Genomic DNA, 26,797 nt, shown 5'->3' with positions numbered 1-26,797 from the left:
GCGCGGCGTCATGGAGTCGCTGTGGCGGCTGAAGCGGTTCGACGCTTTTCCGAAGACTCTAGAAGATTTTCGGGTTAAGACGTGCGGGGGAGCGCTGGGTGAGCGGGGGCGCTGCGGGTGGCCGGGGGACCTTGGCGGGCCAGCGCTCGTTAGAGACTCGGGGCGGCGGCGGTCTGGTTGCGGCGGGGCTGACAGTGGTTCTCGTCTCCCCGGCAGTGACGGCAGTTAGCGGGCTCATCATGGTGCTGCTTTTCTTCTCGGAGCTGCAGTACTACCTCACCAAGGAGGTAAGTACCGCCGACGGAGCGGACACGGCCCCAGACCCCGGTGCTGCCTCCGACTCGCGGCGGGCAACCCTTCAGGGTGGCCGGAGCGCCCTTGCCTCTGCCCCCGCCGGGCCGCCCCCCTGGGCTGCCCAGACAGCAGCTTCGCCCAGCATAGACCTGCGGTTCGCGTTATTTTTCTGTGCCCTGTCCGGTCGCCGCGGCGGTGGGGGCGAGCTGCCCTCCCCCGTCTGTGGCGTCCTGCCAGGACGGCGGTACGTCACGCCTCCTGCGAGCAGCCATGCCAAGCCAAGAAGGGAAAGCAAGCGCTGAAGCCTTGTTCCCTCCCCACGTTCAGAGGTCCCCCAGTTATTTAACAGCATTGCAAATGGCATGCGCTGGGCTGTGCAGGGCAGTGGCTGAGCTGTCTCGCAAACCTCTTCTGTCTTAAAAATCAGCTCCTGGGCCACAGCACCAAGAGAAAGGGGCATTTTGATTTGCTCACAAGTAAAATGGGACTCTTTTTCCTTTGTTCCCAGGTTCATCCAGAATTATACGTTGATAAATCAAGGGGAGATAAACTGAAGATCAATCTAGATGTTATTTTTCCACATATGCCTTGTGCTTGTGAGTAAGACTTCTGAATGGTGATGATAGTTTTTGTCCTTGGCAGGGACTCAAGAGGCTCAGTGTGCTCATAACAAATGTATGCTTATAGATCACTTTCCTTGTGCACTGGTTTCAGATTTGAGCATTGATGCAATGGATGTAGCAGGAGAGCAGCAGCTGGATGTAGAGCACAATCTGTTTAAACAACGCTTGGATAAAGCTGGGAATCGTGTAACTCCAGAGGCTGAGAGACATGGTAAGATGCTCTTCTACCTGTCCTGGTTGGATGCTCTGTTAGTGTTTCTGTTGTATGCCTGTTCTGAGATTAGTGGGAACAAGGTGACAGCTGTAGAGTGTTTAAATGCCACAAAGTCTTGAATACCTTATAGCATGCAGATCTATTAAACTACTCTTACACTCACTACTTTTGCAAGAAAATCTTTGCCCAGTCCCTCTGAAACTATGATAAACACCCATGGATGCATTTGAGGAATAAAGTTGCACAGTTGGTGGTCTTTTGAGATTAGAAATCAAGCAGCTGTTCTTGCAAAATTTGGCTTTAAATCACAGTGGGTGAACAAATGGGACTGTGTGATTCTAGGAAAGGCTCCAGTGACTTAACTTTTAAGCCTAAACTTGCATTTTACTCCATTAACTCTGTGTGTGTTAATGCGCACCTGGATAAATACATGTGAGTTGATCTGTTGTTTGCAAGCTGTAATAAGGGATCCTTGGCTACATAAACCTCTCCTCTGCATTTTTTACATGTTATGACTCATCCTTGTTCTTTGATACCAACCAGAAAGGATTCTGACAAAGCATTTTTCAGTCGCACACTATTACTATTTTGACTTTTCCTTTCCAGAACATGAGTTACTTGTTCTATTTTCTGGGAGTCAGTGTAGTTCTGAGTATCAACATGACCAAATTTTTAGCTTTGTATCACTTTAGATTTAACATTTTGTTGTTGACACTGAAAGGCTAAACTAAGCCAAGAGCTGAACAGTTGGCAGGCACAAGGGTTTCTCTGGTTGTCATGGGAATGTGGTGATAGTGTTCTAACTGCTATGTCACTTAGCAACCATCACAGGTTGTGACTTTAAAAATTATTATTTGGGTAAAAAAACTATTCTACATGTTTTTAAGCAAGTCCTGTATTACTCATAATGTACTGGTTGGGTCTACTTTAGATGCTTTAGCAAAGCCTTTATGCAAGCAATGTCTGATGCTTCAGCAAGGCTTACAGATAGCCAGTTCTTTCCATGGAGGCTGTTCTTGAGAGGACAAATACTATGCTCCTTCTTGGTTTTGCTCCACACCTCAGCAGGCTACATACATACCATTTTAGGTGGATGTTGGGTGCAGGATGTGCAGTAGCACATTGTGTGCAGAGTATTCATTATGCATAGAGCAGAACAAGAGTACAAGACAGAGTTTCTAGATGTGTCTCATCACTTTGAATCCTGTTTTGTCTTAGAGCTGGGAAAAGAAGAAGAAAAAGTGTTTGATCCAAATTCTTTGGATGCTGATCGCTGCGAGAGCTGTTATGGGGCAGAGTCAGAGGACATTCGGTAACCTTTACACTTTTTTCCTATCTTCTTAGCGCTTGAATCCTGGTATGTTATATGCATATTTTTTTTCCAAATGTCTATGAAGGTCTGTGCAATGAAATCCTGCTCTCAGGCACATGTTCAGTGATAAGAGCTATTGTGGTTTGGCTATGCCTTTGGAAGCTGCACTCAAGATTGTTGAGAAGGTGCATCTGTAGGTTGTTTGGATTGTCTACGTGCCTGTTTAAGCAGTACAAAACTTGTATCTCAGCAGGTGAGAGATTTTCTGGGCTTGTTTGGTGTCCAGAGCAGAGGTGTTTAAATGATTTCACTGTTACACGAGGTATCTTAACATAAAACCTGGTTATGCCCTGGCCTTGCCTTCTCACTGCTGCTGGTGGCATTGTTTCCTTACAGGAGAAAAGACCAGACATCTATGGTTCACACAAACAACAGGCATCTTTTCGTATTTCTCATTCCTCTAAACAGGAAATTACTGTAAGAATGGATCCATGATAGTCCATATAGGTTCTGGACTAATTTTGGCTATTTTTGGCTCAGTGATAACTTGGTTTGTCCCATCTGTCAAGTTGTGTCCTTTCCCAGAGATGTTTTCATCTTGAGGTATTCATAACTGCTGCCTTCAACAGGAGGAATTCATTCAACATGTCCACCAAAACATGAAACCAAGGAAGAAACCTGGGGTTTTTTCTGGTAACCAAGTATTGTCCACAGGTAGAAAAGTACTAAGAAAGTTTGTAGTTAAGCCCCCCTTTAGCCCAATGTCTTGGCCTAAAAACAGAGGAGAGGAGCAATAGAAATAGGCAGATGCTTTGTTCACATGAGGAAGTTCCAAACTGCTCATAACTGGGGGACACTGATGTTGTTTTTGTGATAAATTTCTTTGCCAAGGGATGCCTTGGCTGTGTAAATGGCCAGGCAGAGCCCTCTTTGGACTGTATTCAATGTATTGAATACAGAGTCCTGTATTCAAACAGTGTGCATCCTCACCTCCAAACCTCAAAAGGCACATCAAGAAGATCATGCTTATTCAGGACCATTAGGCCACTTTCCAAGGTCCAGTCCCCAATATTTGTGTTGCTGCTTTGTTGAATCCTGTCAAGGATTCAAGTCCTGAGCTGGGGCATCTCGTCTTAATGATAAAGATGGTAAGATGGTGCTTGTGCTTTTTGCAGGTGTTGTAATACCTGTGACGATGTCAGAGAAGCATACAGGCGGCGAGGCTGGGCCTTCAAGAACCCAGATAGCATAGAGCAGTGCAAGAGGGAAGGGTTTAGCCAGAAAATGCAAGAGCAGAAGAATGAGGGCTGCCAAGTGTATGGTTTCCTAGAGGTCAACAAGGTGAGAGAGAGCTTTTGCTGTGAATCTGCTGCATGATGGTGAGGACTGTGAAAAGGCAGAGTTGGGGCATTCCTCTCCTTTTCCAGTTTTAGGTGCTTACAGTACTATCATAAAATAACCTCTGGGGTCTTTGTACTATGTCTTTGTGCTTGTCATGAGGTTCAGGAGGACAGTCAGGAAGAGCAGTGGAAAAGAGGCTAGTTCTGGTTTGTGTTCTGTGGGCTGATAGGAAGTCATGGCAGCTGGAGAAGTTCGTCTTTTCATCCCACCTGGGTACCAAGTCTTTTTGGTGAGATTTCTAGAGGAGGAGAGGCAGCTTCTTTTAGCTTGAATTGTTCCACTGCCCTTCCAGTTTTAAATCAGAGGCCACAAGTGGGTGCTGGAGATAGCAGTAACCAACTTGCCTGCAGAGGTGCTGGAGAGAGTGAAATGTTATCTTCTTTAGAAAAACAGGAAGCAAGGCTATTGGAGTTGGTTGTCAAGGCTGAAAATGCTCAGAGAGGTGGTTTATGCAAATGATGTATGAAAATACACAAGATGCACCAGGTAACTATGTAACCTGTCATTTTGTGGGTTACCCTCACAAATACACAGGTTGCATACCCAAGTGCCCTCTAGAAGAAGTCAGACCCAGGCTATTTTTTGTTTGTTTTTAACTTCAAACTCTGTTGGGTTTTTATTTTTTGGGGGTTTTTTTCTTTTTTTTTTTATCCTTGTGTATTCTTCCTGGAGACCACAGTCTTTATTTCTAGAAAGTAGACCTTGTACTGTCATACCCAGAGATTGTGATTTGAGCATTATCATAGCTATTGAACTGTTATGGGACCCTCTCTCACAATATATGATGAGCAGGAAGATTCCAGGGGGAATTCTGAATGTAGGAGTGGTCCAAGTGTGAGTGTCACTGGGGAAGTTTTTGGGGCCTTTTTTTAGGCGCTTGGAACTTTGTGCATCTTCATTCTCAACAGGTCTGCAGTTAACATAAAGCATAGGTTTGCCCAGGCTTCAAAGATTTAATACAATGAGTGAGCTTGGTACATTCAGATCTTCCAAGGCAGAGTACATGTGATTGCTAGTAAGTGTCAGGAAGGACTGGCGCCTAATATCCATATCCCTTTCAGAGTCCAGGATGAAATTTTACCAGTTTGTCTTTTGCAGATTTTTAGGGGGTTGCTTTGGGAGGGGAGTTTAGTAGGTTAAGTGCTTTATTTTTGCATGCCCTTCTTTTCATGGGTTTATACATTGGATCACTGCTGACTATTGTTATAAGTGTTCATCCTCACTTTCTCCTCTCTTTTTCTTTGATAGTGTTTTGTGTTTTCTGTAGGACCAGACAGTTCCCTACTTGGAGTTAATTCCTCCTTTTCTCTTTTTTATGTCCACAAAATAATCTGGATAGAACAGCTGTTATCCACATCAGTATTTAATTATGGATTTCAGCATTACTGGCTGTAATGAACATGGGAAATTCATACCTCTCTTAGGATAATGTCTGCTGCTACTGTCCCCTGTGAAAATGAGTCAGTTGGTGTCTGTCTTGTGTGAACAAAATCCTAAAAGTCTAAACACCAGTACAACTGCTTTGCTTACATAGATTCAGACCATTTAATGAATGTTTATTGTCTCCTGCAGGTAGCTGGAAATTTTCACTTTGCACCAGGAAAAAGTTTTCAACAGTCTCATGTACATGGTAAAGTATTTTCTTTTCCTGTTTATTGGACCTTTTGGTTTCAAGTGTCTGACCATTTTCTTTTAATATCTTTGCATTACTGTCTGTAGTAACAACATCACTGCTTCAGTGAGGAGGACATTGTTGAAGTTTTGTTACAGTGGTTTAGAACTATCATGGACAAACAGAAAAGTGGTTTCTAGGGGTGCTGCCACATGAGCGTGGAAGAACTTGGTAGAGGATGTTTCTGGGTAGTCTCTCAGTTCTGCAAAACTTTGCTGCTTTGCAGTCAAACAACCTCAAGTAAAATTTTCAGACCTGAACCTAACTACAAGTACCTCTAGAAGGGATATTTTCCTCTATTCATGACGTTTAGAGTAAAATTATGTTGTGAAGGACTTCCTTGAGTATATATATAAATATAGCGTGGTGAGAACCATAGTGGTAGTTTACAAAATCATGGAATGGTTTGAGTTGGAAGGGACCTTTAAAAGGCCATGTAGTCCAACCACCCTGCAATGAGCAAGGACACCTTCCACTAGAGGAGATTGCTAAGAGCCCAGTCCAGCCTGGCCTTGAATGTTCCCAGGGACTGAGTGTCTGCCAGCTCTCTAGGCAACCTGTACAAATGTCTCATCACTTTCAACATATACAATTTCTTATATCCAGTCTGAATCTGCACTCTTTTAGTTTGAAAGTATTGTCCCTTGTCCTATTGCAACAGGCCTTATTAAAATGTCTGTTCCCATCTTTGTTACAGTTCCCTTTTGCTGTTAGAAGGGGCTCTCAGGTCTGCCCAGAGCCTTCTCTTCTCCAGGCTCTCCAAGCCTCTCTCCATAGCAGAAGTGCTCCAGCCCTTGGGGCATCTTTGTGTGCTCATGTAGACTTGCTCCAGCAGGTCCACATCTTCCCTGTGCTGAGCATCGCAGAGCTGGAGGCATCTCTGCATGTGGCGTCTCACCTGAGTGGGATAGAGAGGGAGTGTCCTCCCCCTCACCTGCTGCCCATACTGCTGGGAATGAACCCAATATGCAAATGGTTTCTGGATTGCCAGTGCATATGGCCAGGTCATGTTAAGCTTCTCGTCCACTAACACTCCCAATTCCATCTCCCCTGGGCAGTTCTTGATTTGTATTGGTACCGGGGGTTGCCCTTACCCAGGTGCAGCACCTTCCACTTGATCATGATGTTCACTGGGCTCACTTCTCAAGCTTGTACAGGTTCCTCTGGATGGTGTCCTGCCCCTCAAGCACATCAACCTTACTACTCAACTTACTATTATCTGCAGATAGGCTGAGGTGCCCTCAGTCTCACTGTCCATGTCATTGATGACAGTATTAAACAGTACTTTTCCTAACATGGACCCCACTCGTTCCTGTCTTCATCTGTATATTGAGCCATTGACCACTACCCTTTGCATGTGATCATCCAAGCAGTTCCTTATCCAGTGAAGAGTCCACACATCAAATCTGTATTTTTTTCCTTTTATTACTCACTCCAGTTTAGTCTGTACTGCTGTGGTTAAGGTCAGGGGAGAATGTGAATGTGCTTGGTGGGAGTAACTGGTGTATTTGGAGAACAACAAACTTTTGAGCACAGAAGCACTTTTGTACAAACAACAATAATGGTTTCCCCCATAATACTGATCCTTTGTAATTAAAAAAAATATTTCACTTATTGTGGCAAAACCTCCTTTGTGTGCTTAAACTGTCATGACAACAGCAACCTTACTACAGCCAGAATCAGCAAAGTCATGGCATATATGTTAGGGAGAAGCATGTCTGTATTACACCTCTCTGTAACAGACAGGAATTCAAGCTGGCTGCTTCAGAGCAGCTACTTTGTGTACAGAGAGGTCAGGATAGCTCTCTAATTCCATGTCCTCCAGAAATGCTGCAGAGCTGAATTAAAATTCACTCAGAAAATACAGATAAAACTTAATAAGGTCTCCATTCTGGCCTTATCATCAAGCAGTGCAAGATAGCTCGGGAGCTCAGTCCCCAGGGAGACAGGGTGCCCAAAGCTAAACTAGCTCAAGGCTGATGCCGCGGGGCTACCCTCTAGCAAGCATGGTGATTATCAGCTCTATTAGTGATTGCAAGCTCTCTTAGAGTTTCGGCTCTTGCCTGCTAGGTAGGTGTGCCCCCGGGCTGAGGCTGCAGCAGACAGTGAGAGAGGAGTGGGAGAGATGCTGGTGGTTCCACAGAGATGGCTTTATTGGGGAAGTCTGTGAAGGGTCCCAGTGACAGCTCTTCTTCTGTCGAATGGGCTAAAATATACCTCTTTTATAGGGTTTGGGAGGATCCAGATTTGACCAGTAGTGAGGGTTAAGTAACGTAGCCTATAGGGTTACAGAGATAAGCTTTGGGGCAGGGGTCAGGGAGACAGGAAGTTCTGTTGCTGTCTCAGCATTCCCATTGTTCAGATTCTCCATGGGGTCTTGCCCAGGTCCATGGCATTTACTACAAAAATCCAAAAGGACTGTGTAGTTACTGCCAACCTCATCCACTCATTTGCTTGTTCCTGCTGGCTGTATCTGATGGCCTCCTCTTTGCCTACAGAAAAAGAGTGTAGTTGCTTCCCACTCTCTCCTTGCCCATCAGCATTTCATAGGCCTTTCCTGTACAGGGCTCAGGGCATATCTTTCCCTGCTGAAGAGTCACAGCATATGAAGCTGGTCATTTGTGGACACCAGTCAACCTCTGAGCTTCCTTGCAGGATTTCTCTGAACCTCTTTCAGTTCAGCTCTGTCTGAAGGTACCAGACTGCATCCAGAATTGTGATCCTGGCTAAACATGAGAAGCAGTGGCCTAATGATTTTCTTCCTTTTGTTCTCTCTTGCTTTCCTAGTTATTCATAATGTGGGATTTTCCTTTTTACCCAGCCTTTTCCTTGGCAGTGTTTTCATTACACTAACCAACAAACAAGGAAGTTTTCCAGACCCGTAAGGAAAATGGACCGCTCGGTGTATGGTTGTTTTCTTGTACAACCTTTCTTTCTAATCTTTTGGGGTTTTTTCTTCCCTTTAATTTCAGGTAAAGAATTTGACTAGTATTAGAGGACAGAGTTCTGTGAGATATTTCCAGAACTTGTATCTCGTTTGGATCATAGTTCCAGACAAGAACTTAAGTGCTTGTGGTGTTTGATTCTTTCAGTAGGGTCTGCTTTAACATGCAGTCCTGTTAATACATTTAACAGAATGTCACACAGGATGAAGTTGAATGTCTAAGAGAAGTCTGATAATTCCAAACTGTTGTTGTAAGTCACATTAACAATTCACTAAATCATTTTACCTGACCTACTTGATGCAGAACTCTAATGACTGACAGTATTTTTGCTTTTCTTTCTATTCCCTACTGATATGAATCAGTAGATAATATGAGGATCAAGAATATGAGTAGTGTGGAAAGTTCAGTCCACTGCACCATTCTTCTTGCCTCCTATTGGAGTCTGTACCACGTTTGTACAGCTGATTGTTGGATTTTTATTTTGAGGTGACATTGAAATACTGAAGCTTGCATATCAGCTTTTCAGTTTCTTGCATTGTTCCTCTCTTTTTATGCTGAAGTTCCTGTTGTATCATAGATCTCCAGCCAGGAAATGGACATGGGCATCACTGTGACTGTCCCAAGGGTCCTATTAAGCAGCACTTTGTAGATCTGACTACAGATGTAATCCTGATCTGAGCTTCTGAACTCTTGTTTGCTTGGTGTTAAGATCTTGAAACTGTAACTTCTTTCCTAGGGAGAAGCAAGTTGAAATGGCTTTATCTCAGAAAGTAGAATAAGAGGGGCTGATACACATGGCAGCACTGTGTAAGGTGCAATTTTACTTCTGTTTAGTTATTTAACTTCAGTTATATATAACTTTATTTGCATAAGCTCTGTGTTCTCAGCTCTCCATTAGAGACTGAGCACTTTACTACTACTTAGTATTTTATCTCAGTTTTCACCATTACTATGTTTTAGTGTGTATTGCTACTCATTCCTAATCTCAGGTCATCAGAATTGTCCTGTCTAGGATGACTCACATGGCTGATCTTATGCTTTTGTGCCATCTAAAACGGTTAATTGCCTATTAGCTGGTGCATAAATACCATGCTTGAACTTCTTGAACTGGTACTTGTCTCTGTTCTTCACATCCTGTGTTCCCTGAGAATCTGAGTCTTTGGAAATGTGTTGCTTTTGAAGCAAGCAGTGATGCTGCTTTTCATTCCAAGTTATTGGAAGCATTTAAAATTGGTCACTTTAGGCTTGCACCATGATGTGACAGCATCAGTGTCAGAGAAGACCTCCAACTCTGGAATGTCATAGTGGCTGCAAATGGTCATTTGTTGTTCAGTTGTACTAAGAAATCCCAGATTATTAGGAGGAGGATTGAAAGAGATTGTGAGGAGGGCTGAAGCACTTCCAATCAGAATTCTTAACACTGAAACAAGTAGCTTTGGTTCTCCTGCATTGAGGGAGGCCAGAATCAAACATTACTGATACTTAGAGTCTTCTGTTTTAAGCAGCACAGCCTCAAGCCCTGCTTCTTCATTTGGTTCTTGCTGAGGTTGGGGTTGCTTCACTGTTGTCTGTTTAGACTTTGAATCCTAAACTGAGATTTTATGTTTGGTTCATGGAATGTGCTGCAGATTTTGGTGAAGTTCTCTCTTTCACTTTTGCATCTGCAAGGACAGCCTCCACCATCAGCTGGGCCAGTTTGTGACTGTGAATATTGTATCTGTTTTCTTTTGCAGCAATTCACATCTGTGGTCTTTCCTTCCTGTCTCAGAGGAAGGAAAAATGCTTGGGTGATTTAGCTGTTTAACCTCTGAGATTTGTGCTTCAGGGGCTGCTGCCAGGTCTGTCCATGCCTGTACAGCAGCAGCCATCTCCTGATTCATCGGCAGTAGTTGAGAGTGACTTTCCTGCCTGTGGAAACTTCACCTACCTAATGGTAGGCTCCTGAGGAGAGTGACGTTGTCTATATCACTTCCCATCTTTCTTGCTCAGTTTCTTATAGTCAAGGGAAAAGGCTGAGGGTTCTCATTCCTCCTTTAGATTGTCTTTGGGTCACTCTGTTGCTGAGGTGCCATCATGTTGTCATATTGTGCCTTGCTTTTCTCTGTGAAGAGAAATGTGGCTACACCATCATCAGTACTTTTTAGAAAAGACATTGGCCATCATGCTTTTTTGACAGCCAGAGAGCTTTTCAGGATTATTTAAAATGTCTCATTAGACTCCTTCAGTTCCTTAAAAAGAAGATGGTGTTGGTGGCATCATTCAGGACATTCTGTCCTGAAGACACACTCTGAATGACTGTGACAATTTCTGTGGATGAAGCAGTCTGTATGTGGTCCAAATTTTGTGGTTTTCTTGCACCCTACATGTCAGCTGGAGGAACAAAGTTATCTTTAAAGATGCTGGTTTTGAGAGATTACCATTTGTTTTCATCCTGTTTTGTGGTGATGGCTGTGGAAGGAAAAAACACAGGTTTGCTGCTCTTTGTTATGATGATAGTCCTGGAAAAGGAGTCTTCTCCTTGGAGCCACCAAGCTTTGCCTAGAAAGGTGTGAAGCTTTGTTAGCTCTCTAGGAGTCAGATCCACTGGTCAGTTGTACATCCTCGTTAGTGTTCTGTTTATGTATTTAACAAAGGGCTTCTTTCTTTCTCTGCTAGAGCTTGTTTGACAGCCAGAACCTATTTGAACTCATTCTTGGACGCTGTGGATGACCCCAAGTAGCCTCTTATTTACATACTTTTTAGTGTTTTGATTAATGAATTGTGAAAAGCTACCAAGTCTTTGACTGCAGACTGATTGTCATTTTTCAAGTCCCTTGGCACCTTCCCAGTGTCAGGCAAGAGCATGTCACACTAGCTCCTTTTTCTGCAGAGACTGCAGTCTCCTTCTCTGTTCCTTTCCTATAGCCCAAGTAGTTGTGGGCTTGTTACTATTGCACAGGCCTCTACAGGTAGCAGTTACTTATCTGAGTTCTTCTCCTGCCCAACAACATACTTAAAAAAAAATTATGTGGGACTCAGTCTCCATCAGGACACCAGTTCAGTGTGGGAAGATCCAAATCCTCTGATCACCTGTACACGATTCCTTCCATAGAGGAGGTGTGTATGAGCTGATTCTGACTTCTGTCCCAAAGTAGTGTCTGTTAGGGAACTGTTTTTATCCCCATACTGAGTACTGAACACTGAGAGTCTTACGTCATCCTCAGCACTGCTGAGGACTTTTTACCCTAGTGAACTCTTACCAGAATTTGGTTGTCTTGGTGCTGAAAGATGCAAGGTCTCACCCATTTATGGCGGACAAACTGTTTTCAAGTTATAACCAGTCTGTTTTGGAGACAACAGAAATGACATTTTCATTTGTCACTTCACTATCATCCATCAGAGCTCAAGTTGTACCAGTTGTTGGGAATGCTTATTTGTCAAGTAGCCCTCTGGAGCTGCCTTTCCTTCTCCATACCAAAAATCATACTATTGTAGAAGCCCCAGCAGAGATGTAGCTAAGGGGATCAAATTGCTGTGGGAAGGACTCAGAGGCCCATACAACCATAAGGCTCTGTAAGCTTATCTTAAGTTACTGATTAGTGCTAAATGTATTTACTACACAGTGTTCAATACAAATGAACAAGCTTTTGAAACAAACAAAAAAGGAGTTTACCTCCCTTGAGATATGCTGTTCAAACATGCATTTCCCTGCCCCCAATCTTTCCTGGTATTCACCTTTGTCAGGATCTTGCAACAGAATGAACAAAATCAGCCTCATGATTTGTTATTTCTTCTGTATATCAGGTGGGATGAAAATAGCACAGGACTGATTAAGAATAAAGAACCTGTTTCACAGCTTTGAATGTTAATATGTTGTAAATATAAACCTTGGGTGCATTTCTGAATAGCTTTGCTCCTAAAATTATCTCTCTTATCTTATGACTGAAAAATAATCTAAATATAACCAATACTGTTGTTTGGCATGCTGCTTTGGAGTTCACTTAACATATACGCGCATCCCACTGTGTTTTTCCTTTTGGTGATTAATTACTGCATTTTGAGTTCTCTGTTACACTTTAAATGATTGCTTGACCGTATACCAGTCCTTTAGCTGTCTAGAGGGTGATTTTATATGGCCTAAAAAGCACATAAGCACAGATGTTTCTCTTCCCCTTTATGGCATGAACTTTAAGTACTACTCTATCTGAATCTGTTTGTAAGGATATGAACATTTCTCTTTTCTCTTCTACTTTACTTGTTTTCCCAGTGTATGCTGTTGAGATTAGGTGTTGCTGTATCCTTTTTTTTTCCTCTGGACTACAGAACTAACATGATTTTTGTTATTTGCTGAGCTCATAAATCTCCTTTGGAAGGAGCTGTTGATCTAGGCTGGGATTTGAGAAGGTTTCCAGGAAGCTAATAGGAGAGCTGTGCCAGGTCATTCTTCTGTGGTAAACGAGGTGGAAAAGGTGGAGAATCCTTGTCTTAAGTGATTTTAGTATCCCCATGTTGGAGATAATGTTTTGACAAATGTTTAGCTGCACTGTGCCGCTAATGTGCTTGAGGGGAATGTGCTGATATGTTAGAGCAACTTCTGCCTTTTCAAGTCAGATGAGAGAATTATCTCACTTAATCTCATTTGTACAGCACGTTAGAGAATATGTCCTGAAATTTCATGTACCAAGACAGCTGATCTGTGAGTAGTTTCTAGGAACTTTTACAAGGGTTAAGTAAACCATTGGATTTTTCTATGGGTAATCATGGCAGTTGCAGGTTGAGATATGGTGTTTCAAGTCAGTAGCATCTGGCAGAGGGCTCAGAGTCTCAGCTTTGCTTAGCCACAACATTTTCTGTGTTGCTCCCTGCCTCATTCCCCTCTTCACAACACATCTTTATGCCACTTCCATCTTCCTGCCACTGTGCTCCTGTAAGATACTTTCCTCCATAAAATTTGTTCCCATTTTGAAAAGTGGTGTCCTATCTCACCTTGGAGCAATGTGTTTGGGTGGCAGTCTTCGGTTTTTTGGAACCTTCACATGTTTATTGACAGAGTCCTGAATGGCTGTAAGTGCTGTTAATCCTCTTTTAGGGGTTAAGAACTGAGTTTTGTGAAGTCCAAGGAAGCTTTGTGATTGTCCAGGTCAGAAATGCAGGATGGGGAGAATTCTTCAGATAGACAGCATTAGTTAAAACTGTGTTACTAAAACCATGAACAAATCTTGGTTCTATAAAGCAGACAGAGTTCTTGACAAACTTAAGATGTTTAACAGGTATCTTTATTTTACCTGTTAGATGTGGTTAAGGAAATGAAAAAAATGTGCTTGTTTCTTCAGAAATAAGACTCTTTGGTCCTAGCAGACTGTCTTTTAAAGATCTTCTGTTCTCTTTCCTTGTCCTGTTCCTTATCTTAGCAGGCTTAATAGCCTGCTGGTTTATGTTAAGCTAAATGTGTATCTGCAACGTAGAGTATGTACATATGTGCTTAGAATAATCATCGGTGATCAAGGAAAAATAAACCTGCAGGATGGTGGAAGACTTTTAGAAACTGAACAGCTCTACTGCAGAGTTGTAAATCACTTATTGGAGGGAAGTTTTATAAAAACTACTTAGTTGTGGAAAGCATAGCAGAGCACTCTGGGGACATTTTTTTTTTCAGTAGCCATAACTAATAATAGGGGTCACACACAATGTAAATCTAGTGTAACATGTTAGTTAATGTCTGGTCCTTCTCAAGTGATGCCCTGGGATTTCTTTGGTACTGTGCTGTTCCTGTAAGTTTTGTCATGCTCACTAGTCCTCAATACAGCTTCACATGTACCAACACATGTGACTACCCAGGTGATAAATCTGACAAACATCATAATCCTTCAAAGGGTTCTAGGAGCACAGCTACCACAAGGATCATCCCTCTCCCTCCCTGTGCATCACTGTGTCAGTGCAGCTGTGGAATTAACCTTACTTTGGAGCTGTTCTGACTAGAAGAATAGCCTCAGATAAAGCAAGACTTGCATTTCAGCCTTTTACAGAGTCTGAGATGGCTCATGACTGAAAGGTGGGTGGGATAGGAATGAGCTGAGGGACCAAATGATGGTGGGACAAAGAAAGTTTTATTCCTTTGGTGGTATGGAATCATAGAATATTCTGAGATAGAAGGGACCCACAAGGATCTTCACGTAGGTCCAGTTTAAATGCAGACCCATCAGAGCCAGGATCTCTGTGGAACTTTGTTATAACTGAAGGTTAGCCAGCTAGTGTCTGTACAAAAGGCAGCAAGACTTGACACTTCACTGGCAGCTAAGGCACTGAACTCTTGACTTAAGTGCACATAATAAGTGCAACATGAAACAGCCTGGTGTTGCTGGTAACTGTTAAGAATAACAGAGCATAATGCCAAGGCCACTTCTCCTTTCTTTCTTTCCCCTGCCCACCATCACATATACTTCCAAATTTTTACTAGGAATTTCTTTTTTAAAGTTTATTCATACAGTTGTCAGCACAGGAACACAAACCTGCGTGCTATCACTGTGCTAGTCACAGTGACAGGTCTGCACTCCAGTCAGAGATAGCAAAAGGAATATCTGAAGCCAGTGCATCTCTGAGCTCTTTGAAATGCAGACCCATTGACTTAATTCCAAGTACAGCAACCTAGTCTCTGGGCATTTAGCTGCAAGAGGACCTCTCCCTTCATCAGAGGCTTAGGAGGAGTGTACTTTAGCATTTCCTTTTCTAACTGTACATTCTCTATTTTTCATGCCTATCTCTTTAGGTTTAGTAAGGGTTTTATATAAATAAAAGTACAGCTTCTGGTGGTTTACTGAAAAACGTTAATTGAAAAAAAGAGTTCACAGCACACTTAAGTAGATGTTTTAAAGGAGAGGCTAGTTCAAATCAGATCTTTAGCTTTGCAGCTGTTGTGGTTTGCTACTGGCCAAACACCAGGCACCCATGAAAGTTATATGCTCTCCCTCTCTTGCTCTCAGCTGGGCAGAAAGGGGGGAAAAAACTAAGGGCTCCTGAGTCGTGAGATGAGGACTGAGAGAAAACACTCTTAAGGGCAAAACAGGTTCAAATTTAAAGGTATAAAGTACGTTTCTTATTAACAGAGTCAGAGGAAGATAATGAGAAGTAAAATAAGACTTTAAACCATCTTTTTCTGCCCCCAGCTGTTCCCTCTTTCCCACTGACAGTGCAGGGAGACAGGACATGTTGGTTTTGATCAGTTCGTCACCCAAGATCTTTTTCTTGTTGCTCAGGGAACAGTCTTTCTTCTGCTGTAGCATGAATCCCTCCCACGGAGAAACAGTCTTCCAAAAACTATTGTGGCGTGTCACTTGTCCATGGGGTGCAGTCCCCTAAGGATAGTCTGTCTGAGTTTGGAAGCAAGGGCCCTCTATCTCTGGAGGCAGGGGTTCTCTCTCTCTATTTGGGTCTCCCACTGGATCACAGCTTTCTCTGGTATCCACCCACTCTGACAGAAGCACTTTTCCCATGGGCTGTGAGTGGATACTTCGTGCCTCACAGGGGACAGTTTGTTTCACCATAGTCCTCATCATGGCTTGCAGAGGAATCTTGGCTTTAACACTTGGAGCACCTCGTCCCCCTCTTTTTCCACTGACCTTGATGTTGCCCTGTTGTTGTCCCTCACATGTGCCCACCTCCTCCTCTTCTGTGACTGCAAGTAAAACTGGTGCTCATAGGTGCTTTTGATAACGAGTTCTGCTAATTCAAAGATTCCTACAGGATCCCGCAGCTCTGAGAGGTCAATCTCATCGAGGTTCTGTGCCAGAGAGTCTCTCACCGTGTTTCTGCTGCTGGCCACGCGGCCCCGCCACCACCAAGCGGGCAGTGACGGCCACCACGGCCCCGCACTATTTAACCCCTCTCTTCCTGCGGGGCCTGGGAAGGAGAGGCTGCTGCCGCTGCCCTTCTTCCCACGCCACGGCTGGCTGGGGTTGGCCAGGCAGTAGAGGCTTGCCACGCGCTGCGCCAGGACAGCAGCAGCCGTGGCGCCTCACCACCCCAGGAGAAAACTGCGCATGCGCGTTTCAATTTTTCTTAACTGTGCCATCACAAAGGCATTACCAGCCTCTCTAATTGGGCCAACAGCATGTCCATCTTCAGAGCCATCAGAGATTGGCTCTGCTGGACATGGTGGAAGCTTTTAGCAGCTTCTCACAGAAACTACTCCTGTGGCCCTCCCTCACTACCAAAAACCTGGCTGTGCCAAATCAACACAGCAACTTGTCTCTTGTGCTAGGCTCTCAAGGGAGCAGCATTTCTAATCATTGTTAATAATGTAGCAACACTTGGTGATCTGACTCCATTAGTTCCTAAGGTAATAGCCCACGATTATTGAACTGTGTTTTACTTTGCTAAATTGAAAGGTGAAGTCTGCCTTTCTGAGCGCATGAATTTGCCTGTTAAAATGGCCACAGACTCTGGCTTCTTTGAATTCATTGTATGACTTTGGATAAACCTGGTGGGAGTGATACTGAAATGGAGTTGCAATTTAGATTTTCATCCTGAGACTGATGCTCCTGGTATTGCATAAAGTCATTTAAGTAGCAAACTAGAAGATAACCATTGCCTCCCACAGATTTTAAAGATAAGCATGTATATATTGATTGTCATCATAGTTATACTTATAGCAGTACCTTACCTACTCCACTGCACGAAAGATAATTGACTAAGCCATCAAAAGAGTATTCTTAGTACAAAAAGAATGGGAAGATGTTGGAATCCAAAATGCAGGGAACTCTCAGAATTTTGGGCCTGTAAGCCGAAGGTTAGAATTAAATACAGGATTTGATCTGAGACCCTGGAAAAGGTTTCCAAACTTAGGTGCTGGGAGCGAGAATGTGGATTTATAGTTTAAAGCAGAGACATGTTAAGCTAAATAGAAGACAGTTTAGAGTTTTGGAGTTTAAGATACAGAAAAAATAAAAGTAGTTACAAAGGTAAACAAGAGGTTTAGAATGCAGTACTGTAGATTTTTGTCATACATAACATGATTGGCTAATAAAGTTTACACTGTAGCATGAGTCCATAAGACAAAATATTTAAGGATTGGGTCAAAAACATAAATATCCTTGTTGGTAGTGTTTTATTGGTCAATAAATTCTTAAAAAGTCTTGTAACTAGAGGTCTTGTGACCTTCTGAGCCATGCAGGGAAGATGTGAGCCAAACTCACCCTTCCTGCCTATGTAGAAGATAAGAAAAATAAATTGCATAATCTAAAAAAACTCAGAGGTATTGTCTCTAACTCATTCAAAACTCCTTCAAAAATCCCCATACCATATCTCTGCCAGATCCCTTCTAGGGGTGTGTGGTGCTGCCAGCATTGTCACATTGCTACGTGTGGGAAGGGCAGAGATGCAGGCCAAATTCCCCAAATCCCAACACTGGTGACAGTCACTGTGGTCCTACTAGTGGTTTGTAAATACCCTGCTCAGACCATTCCTGCAAAGACTTTTCCTTTCCTAGTATGTTCTCTGGGCAGCAGTAGCAAGGCTGATAGGCAGAGTGCTGAGAGTTACTAAGATGATGGTTATTTTTAAGGGCACTTGCATGTTATATTAAAGCATGTGCTCTGCTCATGTGTTAGTTTAGATCTGTTGTGCCTCTGTGTTTTACAGTAGTGAGAGAAGTTATGTGTAGCTAACAGCAAAGCTTTCTTTTCTGACCTCTGGGGTCTTTTTTTGCCCTAGATGAAGAATACATGCAGGTGAGGATTGAATACCTAAGCTGAAGTAACCCCAAATTAAATTTATTTTCTTTTATTCTAGTGGTGGCGCTGTGTAAGGAGGGGTATTACAGCAGTTTTATCTGTCACACACCCTACTATGCAAGCAAGAGAGAAGCCCAGACAATTTTCTTGCTATTTTAGATTGTGATGGAAATAAAAGGAGCTGCCTTATTGCTAGAATATGGGAGAGAGATATTATTGCTATGACAATGTGAGATATATTGTTAACTATTTTTCTATTACAGTTCATGATCTGCAGAGCTTTGGACTTGATAATGTAAGTGTTTCTACGGCAGTGTTACAGTTCTTTTAGTCTATTTTCCTTCTGGATTTCCCTCCCATTGCCACATTGAGATCCTAGATTGCTGCAGATTTGGCTTTATGGGTCTAAGCAAAACCTGGGTCCTTCTTTCACAGAGGGTTCTGAAATACATTCTATGACATTTGCATGCTGCTTGGCAAGCCTGTGCTTCTCTTCCTGAGCCTGCCTTTTTCCTTAATCTATGCTTCACAGTTTCTTGTGGTTAATATTGTCAGAGCTGCTTCTGGATCTGTTGGAGTTTACCTTGTGCTGGGAGGAAAGCAGACAATGCTCATACTTATTCCTCCAAGGCAGCTGATAGTATGTGCTCCTATTGCAGGGAGAGGAGTGGGTGGGAGAGCCTGCTCTGTAGATGGGAGGAAAGGGCACTGAGATCTGTAGATTTCAAGCAGGAGAAGGAGAAATTCCTTGTCTTGAAATCTCCAATGAATAAAGAAAAAGAGTAAATGTTTTGGAGTTTACTGTTGGGATGCATGGAGAAAAGGAGCACCTGTCTCTGTTCTAGAGCCAGGCTCAGAAAAATATACCAATTACGACCTTCAGGCCCCATACCTTACCCCTCATGTGCTGTGCAGCTATTTGAGTTATTAGCATTTCCATTTCAGATCAATATGACGCACTATATCAAACATCTCTCATTTGGAAGGGATTATCCAGGCATTGTGAACCCTCTGGATGGGACAGCCATCACTGCACAGCAAGGTAAAAGACAGCTGAAAGAAGTCTCTTTTTAAGTGTCTGTATTAATAAGTGTTAGAAGAGAACAGGCGCAAAGTTCTCAGTTTCAACAAAAACCCTGACAGTGTTATGTGAAATATGACTCCTCCACCTTTTGCTCATTCTGGAGCGGCTGTCTCCATTCGCCTGGAAGAAGTCTGCCAACATGTTTGGATTCTGTGACCTTTCTGAAAGGTATCTTTTCAGCATTCGTGAATGCACAACAGCAGGTACAGTGTATCATTATTAAAGGCCTACCTCAGATATAGTTCAAGGAGAGCCCTGTCTAACTACTGCTTACTGTGAGAGAGAACGAGAAGATGCAAGGTAGACAAAAAAGGCCTAATTGGTAGTTGCGGGAGAGCTATGGTGTCTGCCTGATCTTGACATACCCAACAGTAAGAGCTTGAAAAGCTGCAGTGAAGTTGAAATATTGCTGATCTTGATAGCTCCAGATTTGCTGGCTTGTGAGACAATTTTTTCTTCCTGCTGCTACTGTACTTAAGTTTATTTCCACAAGCCTGCTTTTCTATGAAAGGTCCTTTACATGCCATTGCAGAGGGTTTTTTTTTTTTAGATACACTGAAGTCTGAATAGTTTTCCTTTGAAGGTAATTGGAACTGTATGTAATAAAGCTTGGAGAAAGAAGTAATTTGCTTTGAAGTGGTGATAGGATTGTTAGTCCTACCTGAATCTGTTCTTTAAAGTTTTCTACCATTGATTTTGATCCTTGTACCCAAATCAGAGGATGGTGCTTGAAAAAAAGTACAAAAATTAAAAGATATCATAATGTTCAGTATGATTATGATGCTGTAGTTATTCTATGAAGTAACAAACTATCTGAGAGGGAGGACCTGTAGCTGACTGGTAAATTTCTGCATAAGCTCAAGCTTTTCATCCTGAGCCTCAGGGAAATTTACCTCAGTTGGTAAATTCTTGAAGAATTTGTTCTGAAGAGATGCTCCAGTAAAGAAGTAGAAGCAGTAGATTGCAGGTCAAATTTATATTTATTGCAGCTAAATATACCATATGCAAGAATTACTTCTGCTGTAGAAATGGATGGATAGTCTTCTCTAGGGAATTGCATAGAAAATAGCTTTTTTCTTGCATTGTGTTATCCTTAAGAGAACTGAAGGAACAGGCTGGTCTGGGGCAACAGAAGGGATTCTTCTATTTTTTCTTCACTGGTCCAGATCTTCCTTTTCATCTTCTGATACAATAAATGCCATGCTTCTACAAGAATAAACTGCAATGTTAATTGAAGTTGATATGAGATACTCATTTAGATCTGAGGAAGTTTTCTTAGGGCTATGTTGTTAAGATATTTTTCTGGACTAGAATTGAATTTGCAAGAAGTTTTACTGGTAAAGCTATAGCAAATTTGTAGAAATAGTTTTTCTATTTATTCAAGGCCAAAATGCCATGAGTTTTGGTTTTGGTTGGAGCAGAAATGAAATTCACTTTGGCAAAAGGAAGACACATTTGAGACATTTACTTTACTGTCCTTGAAAACCTCCAGCAGCTGTTGTGCAGAAAGATGTTCCCTGACAAGCTGAACAAAAGTAGTTTGTGTCTACACTGACCTGTCAATGAAAAGCTTCCAGCTTATGGCTTTATATTAATTGTGTCTCTCCCTTTCTTTGCTTATAGCTTCTATGATGTTTCAATATTTTGTCAAAGTGGTCCCCACTGTGTATAGGAAAGTAGATGGTGAAGTAAGTACTTTTTCCCTGCTACTTTGACAAGTGGAAGCCTTCACTTTCTTCTCATATTCTTGATGCTGACAGTAACTGTGGATCCAGATGTGTTGCCAGATGTATACCAGGGGCTATATTGTACATTCAGTACTTGGAAACCCCAAGTGTGGAATTCGGTAAAGAAACCTGGATAGGATCTTTCTCCACTTGGATTGTAATTTGTGTCAGATAACTTAGTAGGGATGATAGAACATAATTTTATTTTACAGAAACACAGTTTAATTGCTCCAAGAATAGGGCTAGTATGAACAACATGTAGAGAAATGGCAGGGCACAGAAGAATGCTGAAGGTTGATCTTAATTTATGTGAAGACAGGCTGTCTCTGTCTTTCTCTGATCTCCTGCCTCTATATATTATTTTCCTTTTTCTCACTCTTGATTATTTATGGCCTTTTGCTATCAGTGCTGTCTCCTGAAGCATGCTTGGCAGGACTGCATTTTGGTCCTGCAGAGGGTGACATAGACTCAGGGTTGAGAGGGACAGCTTATGCTATTGTGTGCAAGCAGAGACCAAATAGTCCAGCCTGGATGTTATGCTTCCTTCATACTATGGGCTAGCTGCAGCTTTAACTGGTAGCCTATAGTAAAAATAGACCTGATAGCAAATACCTGTTCCTGATAGAGCTCTGATAGAGCTCTTCAACTCTTTCTAACCACTGTCAGGTTGCCCACATGGGCAGGGCCACACTGATGTGGTTCACTTAACGCATGTTTTAGTAGCCTTTCCTATTCCCTGTTGGCAAAATAATGTTTGCTGTGTTTGTTTCCTGGTAGGTGGTAAGAACTAACCAGTTCTCAGTTACACGACATGAGAAAATAGCAAATGGGCTACTGGGAGACCAGGGTCTGCCTGGTGTCTTTGTGCTGTATGAGCTTTCACCCATGATGGTGAAGCTGACAGAGAAGCACAGGTAAGAGACATTTCATTCTATTTTGTTCATTCTTGATTGATTTTGTAATTTTGCATAGCTCGAAACTTCATTGTCATTTAAACATGATAGTGCAAATGCCTGAAATTCATCCAAGCCCCTTCCCAGCCAGTGAAAAGGAAGAGGTGCTTACCGGTGCCCTTCCTCTCTGTGTGAACTGTGGTCTGGGTTTTATCTGTTGCTGTGTATCAAGATGGGAAAGGAAAGTGGTGCAAGGAGCAGAAGTGTGATATAATGGTTCTTGGTTCCGACTTCTAATGGGAAGATTAGATTTACATAGCATACCCATTTTACCAGCAGCACCCACATAGTCCAACTGGTTCCTTAGTCTGAATTTGCTATCACTTTTCTACATCTTCCAGCCAGTGTGGAACCTCCTCTTCTCTCTGGGTTAATGGCTGGCAATGCAGCTGCAGGGAAAGGGAAGGGGTTGTAGCTGTCCAGTCTTTGAGGTTCATAATGAGGGGCAGAAAATGTCTATATCTTAAAATGTATTAATGTGTGCTTAGGATTTAATTAGTGTGTTGCATGACCCTCCTGTGCATTCTCACTGGGTAGGAATGTCTTAGGGATTGAAAGCCATCTTTCAAGTTTATAAATTCAGTACTTCTTTTAGTGCTGATGACTAAAAGTAGCAGTGACAAACTCCATTCTGTAGCCAGTAGGGGTTAATTAATTCCTTAATTTGAGAATTGTTAGCTATGACTATTTAGGGAATGCATACTTATATGGTGTGATGAATATTATTAGAATTATAAGTTAATTGTTACATACCTGACATTGGTATCTGAGCTCATGTTGGTTGTTCAAATTCTAGGTCCTTTACTCACTTTCTCACTGGAGTTTGTGCCATTGTTGGAGGCATATTTACAGGTATTGCACCTTTCAATCATTTTGCTTTCTAAAGTGTAAATATTTACTATCTTATGCTTTCTAAAGTCTTCATGTCTAGTAATAAATCTTTGTTTGATTAAGAGAGGTTATTTCAGCCCTTGGGAAGTGATACATGTTCTGCAGAGCCGCAGGAGTGGCATCAGACTGTAGCTAGTACTGGAGGCTTACAAGATGCTGTAGATAATGTAGACCTATTACAGCATTTCATTTAATTAGACCTGTAGACCTGTCATAATATTTCATTTTGATGCTCTACAGGACATTTTGTTTTCTAACAAAGCTGTTCTTCACAGACCATATGAAAGTGTCTGTACTTGCATTCTTGGCCAGCTTGGGTCCGTAAGTAGATACTTGTTTTCATGTGGAATCAACGTCAGTTAACTGGGTTCAACCAGTGAACCCAGGTTGCCATGGGCATAATATATATCTGAGAGACATCAAACTGCTCCGAGACATAGGACCTCCAGCTAGTATTCTGCAAGGACTAGATGGGGTCTTTCGAGAAGAGGTTCAGAGGTTCCTGCAAATACATCTGAGTATCTGCACTTCACTCTCAGTACTGGCATCTGGAATAGCTAATCAGTATCTGCTCAGCTCTGTGCATGGGAGCAGCCTTGATGCAGCCGTGCTCTCCAGGTAGTAATCCAGAGTGCTCATAGTCAGACATGTGGGTGTTGAGGGCCAGCCTGAAGATGTGGTCAGGGACCTGAGAAACCAGTTTCTGTGTCACATAACATCTGTATCAATTATGTATATAACATCATACCTTTATCTGCAAGATTCCCATCATCTGAGGTGTCACAGTGCTCAATTAACCTGATACTGTTAAACAGAATTTCTGTCTGCAATAAATTTTATCCTATTCATCTCTGAATTGAAAAGTCATTCAGAAATTACTTTCATGACAAATTCGAGTGCCCGTTAGCACTGACTGGGTTTGACAGCCAATTCATGTTTCTGCCATGCACCATGCTCAGACTCTCTGTATTCTAGAGATCAAATCAGCTAGTGGTCAATAAGGTAAATTACTTGTGCCAGCAATAGCGTGGCCAACAGGACCAGGGCAGCAGTGACTGTCCCCCACTGCATACTGGTGATGTACCTTGAATCCTGGGTTCAGTTCTGGACCCTTCATGACAAGCAAGACATTGAGGTGCTGCAGCGAGTCCAGAGAACAGAATGGAGCTGTGGAAGGAGCAGGAACATAGGTTTGAGCAGGTGGGGGTGCTCAGCCTGCAGAAAAAGAAGCTCAAGAGGGACCTTCTTGCTCTCTACAACTATGTGAAAGGAGGTTGGAGCCAGATGAGGGTCAGTCTCTTCTTCTGACAGGGACAGGATGAAAGCAAATGGCCTCAAGTTGCACCAGGGGAAGTTTAGATTGGATATTAGAAAAAAAAATTTGTCATGGAAAGGGTTGTCTGCCCAGAGCAGTGGTAGAGTCATCCTTCTTGGGGGAATCTAAAAGATGTGTAGATGTGACACTTAAAGACATGCTATAGTGGTGGGCTTGGCAGAGCTGGGGGCAATTGGACTCTATGACATTAGACATCTTTTCCAACCTAGATGATTCTGTGCTATTCTAAAGTCACCTCCGTGTTCATGTAACCATATCAAATTGATTCCAGAAATAGAGATAATTTCAGGGCAAAACAACCACACAAGAGTTATCTGAAGCATGACAGACCAAATATTAAATCCAAGAATATCATATTATGTAATAATAAAAAGAGGATTCAATTCCCATTTTAGCTGCAATGCTTTGTATCATATTGAAATGTCTTTGTATACAGCCAGGTAATCATTTACTTATTCCTTTGATTGAAGTTTTGAATAAAAGAAAGAATATGAAGCTTTATAAAACTTAATCATTGAAAAATAGCTCCCTAGCAACCTTTGTGTTCCTTCCCTGGCAGGAACTCAAGGTTCCTATCCTGTGAAAACCTTGGTTGTCTGGGGTTTGTGGTACAGTAGGCCGCTCTGAGTTTTTCTGTGGTCACAAACAAACACTGAATTAATAGACTTCTTCAGGGCTGGAGAGGTTTGAGGAAAATACTGCAGAAAGAATTAAAGGTAGTGGTTTGTATTGTTTTGTGTCTGGTAGGTGTACATTGCTATCTCCAATAAAGGGCATCCTTCAAGGCCAGCATATGGTACTTTTAGAGTTGATGTGAAATGAGCAAGAAATGGGAAACAAGGCCTTTGCATGCTGAATCAAGGCAACAAGTGGCGTAAAGCACATCAATCAGCTTCCTCTCCAAACTCTTCTCAGTCATCAGTAAACATGCGTGATGCAGCCTGTCTCTTTTATTTCTGGAAAAGGGATCTTTTCTAGAGAAGCATGATCACCTCTGTCCTGTAGGGTGGGTCTTATCTGTCCTGAGGAGATGAGGACTTTACTGCTCTGAGCGGCAACAGCAGCAGCAGAACCTTTTTCTGTCTAATGGACGTGGTATTCCTTTCCTCTGACAGCAGGGTTTGTGTTTTCTGTCTTTGGGAGTTGTTCTGTCTTTGAGGCATGTCTGACTTCATCCCTTTGGTTTTTTCTTTTAGTTGCCGGTTTCATTGACTCCTTGATCTATCACTCAGCACGTGCCATCCAGAAGAAAATTGAACTTGGGAAGACAACATAAATAAGCAATGGCATCAACCCATTTAAAAACAAACAAACCAAAACCAAACAAACAGACAAACAAAAACAAACAAGAAAAAGTAACCCCCTCCAGCCTCCAAGGAGAACTGAACAGGCTCTTTGAAGCACAAGTGGTCTTCTGAGAGTGCACAGGAGAAGAGGTTTGGAACTTCCACATGGCCCCAACCACTCATATGCCCTGATTCTTTGGCCTTAGTTTGTGGATGGAACAACTTGAGCCTTGCTGCTATATAAAGATTAGCTATCATATCTGGCTCTGCAGGCCCTACTGTCACACTCTTTTGTGTCAGTCCATGTTCCTCCAGTTCTGTTCCCATTCCCAACAGAGATGCTGGAGATACTGCATTCAGTTTGCCTCTAGGAATAATGTAGTTTATTGTCAAGAGACCTGTAATGGATTGAAGTTGCCATCAAATAAGCTTTCTAGCAACACCATCAGGGATTTTTAATTTTTCCATAAAATGTTTCTGGGTGTGCTGATGCTGTATGTCAGACCTTTGTAAAAATGTGCTGAATCCCATCTATTGCCTTCCAGCCCTCCTGGAATGCATGGGGCGCCTAAGCATTTGGGATGTACTTTCTCTGCTGGGGGAGCTCCCAATTGTTCATCTTCTGAAAGTTGCGAGTTGATGTTTCAGAAAAAAAAGGTGTCCAGAATTTTAATTGATTTTTAATTGGATTTTTTTTTTATTTCCCCTTGGTATATATTTTCAAATAAAGTCCATCCTCTCTTGTTCTAGTAAGGCATATGGAAGAATAATTAAATTATTTTAACTAGTCCTGATACTAAATTGGAAATAAGAATTAAAAGACACATTGCATTGTGGCAAAGTATGTAGAGATTGTGATGATGATGGGGCTTTTTTATTTTAAATGATTACACAAATGAGTAAAGTGCTTGGTATCTGAAACTATATTGGGAGAAATTTGAAAATAATGAGGAAAAAAAATTTGTGAATTCTTGCCTATTGGATGTAAAACAGACCGATTACTCTTAAATCTCAAATCTGGATTTGCTTTGGTATGACTCTAATATTGGTCCAAGCAGTTGGACAGGCGCAGGATCAGATACTGCAGAGAGAAAGCTGTTTTACAATTTATTTTGAAGCAGGTTTTGCTAGATGGTTGGGGTTTTTAATTAGTTGAACTTACCTATAAACCAGAGAGTCTAAAAACTGTTTTTTCAGCTGAGGAGGGAAGTAATTTGTGGTGTGGGTAAGGAAAATTATAATCTTCAAGCAAGAATGTTGAAAAGCAGGTTTGTTTTAAATGTATTTTTTACAAAGCTATTTAATGAATCCAGTGGGTCAGGATCACATAGTACTACTACAGGATGAGGAAT

At 42.1% G+C, this 26,797-nt stretch overlaps 1 protein-coding gene across 1 annotated transcript; it reads left to right on the top strand.

Moving 5' to 3' along the window:
• Positions 1-26,797, top strand: ERGIC3 (ERGIC and golgi 3). The gene is made up of 13 exons (XM_054274488.1): positions 1-98; positions 217-287; positions 803-890; positions 1,009-1,128; positions 2,350-2,443; positions 3,619-3,784; positions 5,417-5,474; positions 18,432-18,463; positions 19,114-19,210; positions 20,876-20,940; positions 21,757-21,893; positions 22,729-22,784; positions 25,356-26,797. The coding sequence occupies exons 1-13, from the start codon at positions 11-13 to the stop codon at positions 25,433-25,435; spliced, it is 1,152 nt and encodes a 383-aa protein (XP_054130463.1). The 5' UTR covers positions 1-10; the 3' UTR covers positions 25,436-26,797.

The sequence above is a fragment of the Melozone crissalis genome, unplaced genomic scaffold, assembly GCF_028551555.1.
Source record: "Melozone crissalis strain CALT ecotype California unplaced genomic scaffold, PUWL_Pcris_2 ptg000017l_1, whole genome shotgun sequence".
NCBI lineage: Eukaryota > Metazoa > Chordata > Aves > Passeriformes > Passerellidae > Melozone > Melozone crissalis.
Note: the sequence above shows the minus strand (reverse complement) of the source record. Positions and strands in the feature narration are given on the sequence as shown.